The 13288-nt window shown below is 43.6% G+C and overlaps 1 protein-coding gene across 6 annotated transcripts in view; it reads left to right on the top strand.

Annotated features, from left to right (window-relative positions):
- Nucleotides 1–13288, top strand: part of BBS1 (Bardet-Biedl syndrome 1) — a 90073-nt gene that overhangs the window by 5727 nt on the left and 71058 nt on the right. For 5 of the 6 annotated variants that reach the window (XR_015060404.1, XM_085889731.1, XM_085889729.1 and 2 more), the window contains exons 4-12: nucleotides 1542–1814; nucleotides 3339–3385; nucleotides 6905–6943; nucleotides 7224–7296; nucleotides 8457–8588; nucleotides 10853–10959; nucleotides 11062–11182; nucleotides 11311–11469; nucleotides 11973–12042. Coding sequence is in view for 5 of the 6 variants with exons in the window: in XM_085889731.1 (XP_085745857.1) it covers nucleotides 1542–1814; nucleotides 3339–3385; nucleotides 6905–6943; nucleotides 7224–7296; nucleotides 8457–8588; nucleotides 10853–10959; nucleotides 11062–11182; nucleotides 11311–11469; nucleotides 11973–12042 (1021 nt within the window). In the remaining variant the exon portion in view is untranslated. Of the gene's footprint in view, nucleotides 1–1541; nucleotides 1815–3338; nucleotides 3386–6904; nucleotides 6944–7223; nucleotides 7297–8451; nucleotides 8589–10852; nucleotides 10960–11061; nucleotides 11183–11310; nucleotides 11470–11972; nucleotides 12043–13288 lie in introns of all 6 variants that reach the window. The other variant, XM_085889733.1, reaches the window with a different exon arrangement.

Genomic DNA, 13288 nt, shown 5'->3' with positions numbered 1-13288 from the left:
CTGCATCACACTCTGCTGATGTGGAATTGATGAGGTGTTGATCTGACAAAGAGAGCATGTCTCATGATCTTTTCCCGTCTGTCCAGAACGATAGTCTTCCAAAATCACCGATTTATTTCCATGGTCAGCCTCTGAATGATTTATTTTGGTGTCTTGATCATCTTGGTCTCACGATCAGCTGCAACCTGGGTTAACTACATCACAAAGCTGGTGTCCGAAGCCAGCTCAGACTGAGCATCCTCCTTTCCAAATAACTACTCTGGCTGGGTTCCAGCTTTACTTTTGTTTATCCTGGATTCTTTCGAATCTAAAGCTCTCAACATTATTGGAATCTGATATAATGAGGCCGAAGCACAAGGCCTGTTGTTTTCACATCGCAGACAGGTCGCTGATGTTGATTTTTATTGCCTCTCATCTGGTCTAACCAAATCTGCTCTGTTCGTTCTCCAAACATCCCCAGCTCCTCATTGATGCATGTGTTCTTCCAGTAACTCCTTATTGGTTAAACCCACCAAATACAGGCTTTCCACACACGTCCACTCTTTTGTTCCTATTTGTGGAACTGTCTTCCAGTGGTAGTTCCATCACAATTTTCTCTGCAGGGCCTCAAGCAGGCAATGCACCACCATTTCATGTCACCCCATTAACCAGACCTAGCCCAACCCTCTTACTTGCAGGTTTCTGTGTTTCCTCTCCTGTCTCTCTTTCTTTCTTCATGTTTATTTATTTCCTTAGTTGTGTTCCATCTGGGGCCACGCTGGCCCACTGCGTATGCAGTCCACTGCATATGTAGTATTTCGTATGCAGCATGTGGCTGCTGGTTGCATCATTGCTGGGAGCATGGCTGTTCCGCTGATGCAGTGCCCCTGTTTCCAATAATCTGGCACTAATTATTGCTAATTTTGCTGACCTCGGAAGGATGACAGGCTGAGTCAACCCACCTCCATCCATACATCCATTGGGACCATACCCTGTGCAAGTGAGTGTGCAGTGTTGGTGCTGCCTAAGCAGTCTCCTTGGCTATTGGGCACAATCCTGGACGGGTCGCCACTCCGACACAAAATACCAGCAAGCTGGCACTCATTTTGCCAACCTCGGAATGATGACAGGTCGAGTTAACCCCACCTGGTATTTATTCAACAGCTGAGCGGGATTTCAACTCAGGACCCTAGGATCCCAAGCCTGCCACCCTAACTGTTAAGCCAACATCAGGCTTGATTTACATCTAATAACCAAGTTAGAAACATTATGATGGCAGGCCATTTTGAATGTGTGCAAAGTTCCACATTTTCTTTCGTGACCAATTTTACTCACCGATAACTTCCCTTTTCCAGTTGTCCACATTTGATGTATAAACTAGATTGGCCCTAACCTAGATTCTTTTAAAATAATGCTTGGTTTCAATTACTTAATTGGTTTGGGTTTTTTTTCCTTCATTGTTGGTCTATGAGACCACTTGCTTTACATCCCTTTTGAAAGTAAAGCACTGTGTTTTGATTAATGGCTAACATAATTGTCCTAAACCACCCTATTTACTGCAGTTGGTGGTGGCAGATCTGGGATTGGGCCTGAACTGTGCCAAGGTCAAAGTATTTTCTGGTACATCCCTGTTGTTTGAGAGCACTTTGACCGACTTGCCTTCTGGCGTGGGGGCCTTTCACACCGATCCAAACCAACCAAAAGGGCTTGCCATTGCTGTAGCATCGGGCTCCTGCATCTACGTGTACAAGAATCTACGGCCATACTTCAAGTTCACGCTTCCACCACTCAAAATCAATGCTGTCGAACAAGACCTGTGGGCACAAGTACGGGAGGTCAGTGAAGGAGCGCACTACGTTATGTTGAAGAGCACTATTGGATCCAAATGTGAGTCCCGCAAGGCGGGATCTTGCATACAATGGATCTCGTATCTTAATTTCTCACCCATAACGGCCGGGGCAACAAGTCTGCAAAAAATAAGCAATGTACTAATAGTGCTGCCAGATTTGCTGACTTTGATCACAAGTTATACAAATAGGCAGCAATACGTGACTTTCGAAATGACATATGAATGCTAAACGAGGGTTTTCACGCATGCGCAGTGTGTGTGTTTACACTGACTCATTTTAGCTGTCCAGGCACTTTCAACATGCCGTTTCTGGCAGGAAACCTGTGATTCAAATCGTCATTTAAACATAACTTTCAACATTTATCTGAAAGGGTGGTAATTTCAAAATGGTTAACCATAATTGCTGTGTTCCTGAATGCAAATTGGACTCGCAAGAATACAGGAATATAGTGCGAGAAATATCCTAGATTGCGAGATTATGGGTTCATACCATTTACTGTTGGTACATTCTAGCGTCGGTAGTGAATATAACACACACACACCACACACACACACACACACACACACACACACACACACACACACACACACACACACACACACACACACACACACACACACACACACACACACACACACACACACACACACACACACACACACAGTTCTACTTTAGCAATAGATGCAAAAATCTAGTTTAACTTGTGGCTCTGGAACCAAATAAACAATATCCTGAGATCAGCTTGTTAAAGCTTTCGTAAGTTCGCTGATATTAAAGTTCGGTACCTCGTGGGTGACGTAGAAAGCTGAAATTTTGCATGCCGATGGACACTGAAGCCACTACACTGGGAAAAATCACAGAACTGTTGGAAAGTGTCCGTAAATGAAAATCTAAATAAATGAAAAAAAGAAATGCAGGTGAGCAACGCGAGACCTTCGGGAAGCACGGTTTGTTATCGCCTACAATGTGTAAGCATACCCCATTAGTAGTAAATAAACTTACCCTGTACATGCACAAGTCCCAGGTATGTCCTTCCCATCGGAGTTCAGAAGAACCTAATCCAGGTACACAGTCCATTCACTGGGAGCGATCCTTTGGGGGTTTATGAAGCACACGTCTCTCCACTCCACTTCCTTCCATTAGCTCACCTGGTCGAGAGTTTGCATAAATATGAGCAGGTGCACATTTGGCGAGCTGAGGAAGTAGTCTTTTGTGTCTACTTAGGAAGTAGGAAGTAGTGTGTCTTTCATTGTGCAGACACACAGCCTTTTCTCTCAGGTACTTTTCCAAGTAACAATCTTTGTCCTGGACACATTGTATTTTATTTCTCCCCGAACACGGCAGTTTTTTGGGGTTTTGTGCATGTGAACCGAGCATTTTGGGGCGGATTCCGTCAATTTGAAAGTGCCGTATTGAAGGGGAAATAAACTTTTTCATGTTCAGCTCAAGTTGATGTCTTCATACATTAACGCGACATGCCAATAACTTGCTTTCTCACCTGTGTTGCAGGACAAAATTGATTTGGCAATGCTGAAGGAGATGCTGAAAAACCTAAGGTAGTTACAGGCTGAGGTATTGATCGATGAGGTCTTTGTTTTCCGTGCGAGGGCAGACACGTGACACTTGGAGACGCTCAAAACCATTTCCCATCGTGGTCGTATCGCTGCGTCATAACCGTGATTCGTCAAACTCACTCAAATAGCACACGATGACAAAAATATTCACTTTAAGCATGTTCGGCGATCCAGGAATAAGATGGAATGTGTATTTTTTAAGACCATAAAGTTCATCACGTGTTGACGATGCCGAAGATGGTTACAAACTCTTAGTTATCCGGGGTGACGCAGAAACATTGAAGCGCAAATACTCTTCAATAGCTCACAATTGCAACGACGGCAGGTATTGTCTCACAACTTAGGTTTACAGCTTTAGATTTTGAATATGATGTCCTTCAAATGGTTTTCCTCCGAAGTAATGCGGGTACTTTTCACGAAGTTATTGATGGTCATTTCGCACGTTGCTTGGGTTACACTTTCTAATTCTGTACAGACGTTAAACTCGAGCTGCTGTAATGTGTAAGGGCTCTTTTGGGACACATTTTCTTTCAAATAGCCCCACAGGAAGTAATCTAGGATGGTTAGATCGAGAGATCTTGTGGCCATGAAATGTCACCAAACTTGGAAGATGATGTGACTGTTGGAGTTTTGTCACAGATAATTAATCAATGCTTAGGTTGTAGAGGATCTGGCTTCATCCTGTTTAAAGTAAATGTTCATCAAAGGAAAGCACCGATGTAATTTATGGATTTGCTTGTTTGTTTTTTTTAATACGAGATTGAGGTTTACGAAAGAGCGCAAGATGGCCGAATAAAGGCACCAAACTGACAGTGGGGTTGTGTAGCTACGGTTTGACTCGAGCAGAAGAATTAACGAACAGAAAAGAAGAGAGAAAGGAGGACAGGGAACACATTAACAGGGTTGGGTTAGGTTTGGTATGGTTAATGGAGGAAAGTGAGATTATGGGTAGCGGTGGGGAGACGATGTGGTGGGATTGCACTGTCTGCTCGAAACCTTGGAGATAAGAGTCAAACTGAACCACTTAAGGGAAGCAGTTCCACAAAGGTGAGAAAAGAGTAACAGAAGATCGGAGGTGTGTCATAAGACTAGATTTTGGTAGTTGAATGAGAAGATGGTTACTGGAAGAGCATGTGTTTCCCAGAGGAGCTGTGGAGGTTCAGAAGGCTGAGAGAGCAGGAGTAAAGCATGAGATGTACAAAACAGGCCACCTGCCTGTCTGTGATAGTATCATGGCAGATTCTTCTTTCGTGTGCAGTACATGGCTGTGGGTATCATCATTTGCTGGGGACGCAGCTGTGCCGCTGATGCGGTGCCCCCTGTAGGTTAGAACATGAATTTGTAAATTGTTCAGGTATAAAGTATATTGTGGGATATTTAACGTTCACCAACCAATGCTGGTAGACAGGACACCCAACTTAACGTACATCCGAGGAATGACACACACACACACACACACACATTGATGAATTGTCCTGCAGGCTCGACCGCCTGGAGGGAGGTGTGCATACCTCTCGGCTATCCTGCCAGCCTAACACGTGACATGATGATAAAGTTCAGAGCTTTAGAATCCACATAATCTGGGAGAGACAGATGTCATTCTGCAATCCCAGCCCTAAAGGTGATGGTGAAGCTGCAGGGGATTACATGAGTCCCATAAAAAAAGCAGTTTAGCCTTTTACCAAAACCACTCGCTGTTAAGTTTATCACGTTATTCATTACACACCAGTCGATAACAATGCTCATTCTCCTTCGTAGAGTTAAGAAAATTGTGGCAGAAAGCCAATGTTGCTTCTTTGTCACTTGCTGAAAGTGTTTGTGCAAACGAGCTGCTATATGGATACACCTCAAAGTTCTTCATGAGTATTCTCACAGAACTCCTGTTCATGCAAAGTACAGATGAGAGATAGCACAGGGGACATGTAGAATGGTTTCTCATCACTCCTACACAAATATTCTCAATATACCTCCAGCATTTTGAGTGTGTGGCTTACCGCATGGTCTGGTACCTTGCACTGCACCTTCTGACAGGAGGATGAAAAACATTTTGCAGATGGAGCTTCATTCGTACAGAATTGACATTTGAATCCTCTCAGCTTGAACAATTGAGCCGGTTAGAGAGCAGCTCCACAACAGCAGACTTTTCATTGATAATAATCAGATGACTGATGTCTCTAGTCTTCTACAATCCTAAACCCTAATCTGAAAATAAAGAAATGTTTTACATCCATCCTCTGCATTAACATAACCAGCAGAGTACTCGTCCTGAGGGCGATCTTCTTCCAAGCACGTAGCGCGTTCTTTTGATACATCCCTTTATTTGGGCAGTGTATATGCAACAGACCGCTGGCTCGATCGCTCCAGAAAAGAAAAACAACCCGGGTTACGTACATGAAGCAAAAACATGCGTACTGCTTCTGTTTTCTCGAATTAGACCTCATCAGATTTTTTTTTTTGAAAATTTGTGCCCCTTCCCCCTCCCAATGAAGGAAATGCTGAAATGGGCAAGAAATTCTTTTAATTTTTTTCAAAACCTGATGGAAGAAAACGAAATTTGCAGCTTCAGGGTGCCCTCATTAATCCCTGAAGGTTTCAGCTTCCTCGGTCACTCTCATTAACCCCATCCAAATCTCTCCTCCTTCCAATTTTCCCTCCTTGGAGTTTCCTTCTGTGTCCATTTTGTACACCCCAGGCACGCATGTTTTGCGTCCTGTTTTTGTGTTACGTCCTGATCTGTTCACTGTTCCATGAGCCTCGACTATGCAGACAAAAAAAATCCTCTCAGAGAAGTAGATGATACGTACATCCCTTCCCTCCATTATATATAGATGGGTTCATAACATTTACATAACTTCATTGTTTCTGTCTCACCCTGTAACGTTGTCAGGACGCTCAGATCACAATCTGTAAATTAATTTCAAACGTACTATTCACTATTCTCTGTACCAGTAGAAGAAGAACCACTCCTTTCGCATCTTCAGACGCATCAGGCTGCCGAGGCAGTTGTTCCTTGGATAGCGCGCACAATCATTGACGGGTCGCCACTCTGACCCAGGATACTCGAATGGCTCTTTTTTTTTTTTTTTTTTTCCAATAAGCTGGAACTCATTTTGCCGACCTTGGATTCCTTGGAAGGATGACAGGCTGAGTCAACGCACCTGGTGTTATCTTAACGGCAGGACAGGGACTCAATATCATGACCCTTAGACCTTAAGCTAACCACCTTAACCGTTAAGCCGACACCAGACGTCTGTACAAGTCGGTAAAGTATAATTATACAGTTATATTGATGAATGGTTAGACGTTTATAAGGTTTAGTTTATTTTCAGCTCACAGAGGGCAAAGTTGATGCAAGTGATGAGAATTCTACTGCCAGTAAGGTGGAATTATTAATAACCACAAAGGGGGCTCAGAATTTTCCCAACTTCTCCCAGATTGAACAGAGTATTTTTGTCCTCAATACAAGTGTCCATAACTGAGTGATGAATCTTTGTGTTGCAGAACCACAGAAGGAGACTCTCTCTCTCTCAGAAGTCTCAGGCAAGTGTTATGACACGATGGTTAGCAATTCCTATCCAACAATCATTCTTACGCAATCTTGGTATGACCCTTAAACCAACTTTTACCACTTGAGAAAGTTGGACAAATGAATGTGTTACATTTTGGGGGATCTTGATGAACGACAAATGTAAAACAAGTAAACAGGACGATGAACTCGGAAGTATAACATCTAATAAAGGGACGAAATTGTGATCGTGTGTTCCGGTGCTCGGATTAGTCTCGAGATGTTGCAACGTGTTTAACCCTCGGCTTCGTTCAGGTTTTTGACATTGACACCACCAGAGATGGAGCCTTTTATCGACCTGCATAAAGACGTTATCTTGAAAAGAGAGGTAATCGAGCCGTTTTCACTTTAGTTTAATTTCAAATTCAATACGTTATCTTTGTGTTGGTCATAGAGGTCCCTGATCGGAATTAAAATAATAACTAAAAGAGTGCCCCTTCAGTGTGTAGCAGCATCACCCATGATCTATAACATATGAAGAGGAATACAGGAATGTCAATCGATGTACGGAATAGTAAATAATCACATGTTGATATCAGGCCTGTCGTACTGACGTCGGAGGTGAAGAATCGAGTCATATTTGTTACAAGACAGGTATACTCCCATAAAATGTCATCTACCTGTGCTCGTACACAAAATATGCAGACATGGCATTATATGTTAACAGGGTGGGGGTCCCACTCCTTCCATGTGCATGATTCAATATTATGGGATCTTTCATACCCACAATAAAGTATTAGCAGATGGGACAGCTGGCTTCACATCTCATCTCATGGAAGTATATACTCTATGATGCAGTGTTCTGATTGCAAGACACGGGATTATCGTTTGTAGTCGCTATTCTTGCGACAATCAAACTTAGATGAGACAAGAAAGAGTTTGCCTGTTTGGTTAGTCCATCATGTTGGGATCTCAAGCTTAAAATCCGTTATACTGTATCGTATGCCTGGTGTTGGCATACTGGTTAGAGTGGTGGGCTTGGGATCCTAGGATCCTGAGTTCAAATCCCACTCGGCTGTTGAATTAATACCAGGAGGGGTCGACTCTGCCTGTCATCCTTCCGAGGTCGGCAAAATGAGTGCCAGCTTGCTGGTATCCTGAGTCGGAGTGCTGACCTGTCCAGGATTGTGCCCAACAGCCAAGGAGACTGCGAAGGCAGCACCAACGCTCTGCACACAGTATGGTCCCAATGGATGGATGGATGGATAAATACTGTATCGTGTAATTCCTGTATCCTTGGATGGATGACATTGTCAATGTAATATGTGCAGTACAAGCTCCTCCATAAGTCTTAAATAATTCCAATAAATAAATAAAAACGAGCCAAGTTCACGATCTCCGAATTATCATTTCAGTTGAGTGGAGTGTTGTAAAGTGTCACTCCATGGAGCATAAAAGCAAACGTTGCTTTTTAAGGGAACGAGTGTGTTTTATAAGCCGTCTTATCGTCGTCACCAAAACAACCCCTTCTTGTCATGTCCACATCAGACAGTGATCACTTGCATGAGTACACTGAAGAAAAGCCTGGCTGAGGAACATGCTGTAAGCTGCCCAGTCATTGGAACAGAAAACTGTGAAATTTACGTTCTAGATCCCGAGGCCTTCACGATACTCACGAAGGTATCCATTTTTGACTTTGAATTGTGCTCATTCGTGCGCAGTCTTTCGGTTGTTTTGTTGATATATTGCCCACATTTTGTCTTGTTTTTGTGCAAGGAATGCCTGGTGTTGGCTTAATGGTGAGGGTGGTGGGCTTGGGATCCTAGTGTACTGAGTTCAAATCCCGCTCGGCTGTTGAATTAACACCAGGTGGGGTTGACTCTGCCTGTCGTCCTTCCGAGGTCGGCAAAATGAGTGCCAGCTTGCTGGTATCCTGTGTCGGAGTGGCGACCCGTCCAGGATTGTGTTCAATAGCCAAGGAGACTGCTTCGCCAGCTCCAACGCTCTGCACAGAGTATGGTCCCAATGGATGGATGGATGCAAGGAGGAATGGGGAGGGTGTAATCAAGGAAAACAGGGTGGAACTCCCCTAATCATCAACACCGAACCCTCTCGATTGCATTTATCATTTTCTGTACCGGAATTGAACACTGTACTCGATTCATGGCACGGCATAACCAGACTTTCGCAAAATGTTAACGCCATTTCCTGGAACTTGTACCATGCAGCCCTCTTAATACATCCTAAAATTATATCTGCCATAAATGTTGCTACCTGGTACTCAGATGACCGATTGAGTATCTCTTTATTTTCAATGATGTACTCGTACGTTTCTTTACCAATCTACATGCTCCATAATGCATTGAGTATGATTCCATGGACACTGCCTTGGGCCACACTGAATTGTTTTGGGCCCAATCTTGTTCCTCATCTACAAAAACGATCTCTCTTTTGTTCTGAAAAACCTTTTCCTTTTCCGAGATGACTCCACATTGTGTCATTCACTAACCCATCCCACTGATAGGCTGCAGCTGCATCACTCTCTGCAGAGAGCATCGATTAGATGTTGGTCTGATAAATGGAACATGTTCAATTCTGGAAAATCACAGTCTCCCCCTATTGCTCCAGAAGGATCTTCATACGAACCCACCTATCTATTTACATGGTCAGCTACTGTAAGAGGTTAATTGCCTTGAATGTGTAGGCTGATCAGCCATGACTTCTCTCTGACTGACCACATAACAAAGCTGGCCTCCAAAGCCAGTCACAGATTGGGCATCCTCCGTCGATCCAAGTCTTTCCTTGGAAAATCAGAGCTACTCACAGTCTACAATGCCTTTGTCCGTAGTTCAATGGAGTACTGCTCTCCCCTATTGGTTGGCACATCAACGTCACATGTCTCTCCTGGAATTTGTGGATTCTAAAGCTCTCAACAATATTGGCATCTCCCATGATGAGGCCAAAGAACAAGGTCCATCTCACATCACAGGCAAGTTGGTGTGTGGCCACTCTGGGTTGTTCCACCTCTCCTCCGTTATAGCCCCCTTTGCCGTCTCAGCCCTCCAACCCTCTTCAGCTCCTCCAGTTCTTGACTCGTTCTTTCAGTAACCCTCTCCTGGTTAAACTGCCAACATCCAGGCTTCCTGCACACCAAACATTTGTTCCTCTTTTCTCCCATTTGTGAAACTACCTTCCAGAGATGGTTCAATTACATTCTTTCCTCCATCGTTTCACGCAAGTAGTGCACCCCAGGGTACAAAATTAACGACCATCTTGTCGGCGCGGTGCTATCGCAAATATTACCATGTTTATGGCCACGTTGGCTGTACCCTTTGGTATTCTTTGCCGCATTGCCCTTTCTTTTTTCCTTGTTAGGTATTATTAATTATCTTGTGGATTATTTCTTGGTTCTAAATTTTTTTTGCTGTGTGCTTATAATACTACTTCCCTCAATCTCCTCAACCTGTCATTTTGCCTACCTTTATGAAACATCTTCCACTTCCTTTTCTTCTCTGTTTTGTTGATTTGATGGCAAGTAATGACATCTGGAATCTTAAGGAATCGAAGGATACTTTGAGGCATAGACGTTAATTTTGGTGTACATAAATACACCGTTAAACCGGGGGAACGAGCTTTGGTATGAGATGAACTTGTGTGGTCAAACTAATCTGTGTAGAGCAGTTTAAACTTTCACATCTATTGTTCCGACCTTCGCTCTGACCAAACCGTTTATGGTGTGAGGATTACCTAATGATATAAGGATTAGCCGTGCACAACATTTTGAACTGAAGTGCTCATACAGGCGATCGATATCGGTAAATAAGCCCTGGTTAGTGAGCAGGTAGAAGTCAAAGTTATTTACACGATTCAGAAAGGTCTAGGCAAGTTATGCAACATGTTTTGTGAGATCGGTGAACGTTGTGAAACCGCTTGTTCGGATGCAGATGAACTTGCCGAATGTGCCTGTACTGACGGACGCATCTGGCTTGTTTGACGTCGACTTCCACATCATTGTCTCTTGTCGCAACGGCACGATCTGCATGCTCAAAAGGTACACTGAGCACCTGTTCATCCACGACCTCCGAGTGACGAGGATTACATCCTGAAATAATGTGAACATCCTAAATATGGGAAACCTGTTTTCCTGTGCCAGGAATTCTACCGAAGCCAAAATCATCATCAAATTGACTTCCCATGCAGTGGGGCTGGTTCGAGTGAACAAGAACATCGTACTTGGCTGTATGGATGAAACCTTGTCCTGCTATACACACAAGGTATGTCGTCGACTTCTTGGTTTGGTGCAGGACGTGACGGGCAAGTCGTTTGTGCTCTGTCCCTATATCATGAGAATATTTTTTTCCTTTTCACAGTTTCTCTGCTTTTTGTTGTTTCAAATGTGCAGGGCAAGAAGCAGTGGGTTCTGCAGCTTTCAGCTGCTGTAGTCGCCATTAATCTTTTGGATCACAAGGCAAGGGGCTTTCAGGCGGTGCTTGTGGCCTTGGCCAATAGTGAGGTCCAGGTCTATCAAGATAATGTCCTGGTGGATTCCATCCAAACTCAGGTTCGTTTGTTTTTAAATATGAAAGCACAAAAGTGCAAGACCATAAGGATCACTTGACAAAATCAGATACAACAGCATTGTGATGGTCAATCTATCATTTGTGATATCATCAATCTCCATGGTTCCAGGCACATCACAGCATCCTCGTTGTGGCTTCACCGGTGATACTGACATCATGTTTTATGGATTTTTGCCGCAACTCTTTCCTCTCACCCTCAGTGTTTAAACATACGAGGATCCCAACCATTTTTTTTCAAATATATTTTGAAAATCTCGACAGCTTTTACTAACATGTTATACCTTTACCGGGCAATAGTTGGTGTCAATTAGCCCCAGTTCAGTCCTGCTCAAACAGGCCCACGGCATGGAAACAGCCGATCGTTCTCCCAGGTGTAACCCAAAGATCCCTCACATCCAAGATGTTGTCAGGCAATAGTTATTTCTGATGGTGATCGAATTCCTCCTGTCCACTCATCTTAAAATCTGCCATGTTGTTACCACAGGATGTTGTCACTGGCATATGTTTCGGAAGATACGGCCGTGAAGAGAACACGTTAATCATGACTACAAAGGGTAAGGTTTATTCGTTAAGGGGAGAATGCAGCACTTGGTCCATTATCAAAGGTTCACTGTGAGTCTTTTGTCATTATGACGTGTTTTTTTTTTGACATACACTTCATTTTTCTTTAATCTCAGTTATGCATGCATCTAACTGCAAAACAACAGTGTAGTGTAGTGGGTATACCACTATACATCATTAGCTTGGCTGGATCCATCCTCAGCCTCATCTCATCTCCAACGACAATGCTTTTTTTTTCATCCTCTTCTTTTGTTATTCAGGAAATTGCATGACTCGTTCACGAAAGCTAAAATGTTGCCTGTGGTACGAGAGAAAGCTTCCGATTTGGCCCGGACATTCGTTTCTTCACGTATGCCAGTTTTACGCATGTTACAAAAAGAATAATACTTGCACTCCCTTTCAAGACCTGGCATTAGCTTAGCGGTTAGGGTGATGGCTTGGGATCCTAGAGTCCTGAGTTTGAGCCCCGTTGGCTACTGAATTAACACCAGGTGGTTGACTCAATCTACCATCCTTCCAAGGTCAGAAAAATGAGTACCAGTGTACTGGTAATTCTGTAGGATATGTACATAGCCAGTGCAAGACATCATTCTCAACAGCCTCAGTCATTAAAAGGTTCTGGCCCTTCCCCTCCCCAAAGGTACTTCTTAAGAGGAGTATCGACTAAATGTTTTTATTGCCCAGCATTTCATAATTACTCACTGTTCCACCACATGTTATTTCACTCGATGGCATCATTATTTTCAGCACATGCATTAAAGGAGGAAACACTTGGTGGTGGTGGTGGTCGTATGGCAGCTTAGTTGCCGGGGTAGCTATCATTTCTTGAAGCGCGACTGTGTCGCTGATGCAGTGCCCCTCTACCAGTACACACACTGGAACTGGTACACACTGGAACTCATTTTGCCGACCTCGGAAGGATGACAGGCTGAGTCAACCCCCTGGTAATTCAGCGGCCAACGGGGCTTGAACTCAGGACCCTAGGATCTGAAGCCACCACCTTAACCACTGAGCCAACACCAGGCTAACAGGAAACACTTGATTATGGGGGATTAGTTAAGAATGCTACAAACAAATTCACTCAAAAATTATCCACATACTTCACTCTATTTTCGAAGCAAAAATTCCTGAATAAATTTGAACCACCCTCATGTATGACAATGCATGTGCAACCACAGCGGAAAACGCCAGAAAGAACAAGGTGAATCAGGAAACCCAGTTTATACACAAGTGTTATGG

Source organism: Eptatretus burgeri, chromosome 7 (assembly GCF_056783735.1).
Source record: "Eptatretus burgeri isolate ZD-2024b chromosome 7, Ebu_testis_v1, whole genome shotgun sequence".
NCBI classification, from domain to species: Eukaryota; Metazoa; Chordata; class Myxini; order Myxiniformes; family Myxinidae; genus Eptatretus; species Eptatretus burgeri.
This window is presented reverse-complemented; position numbering and strand designations above follow the sequence as displayed.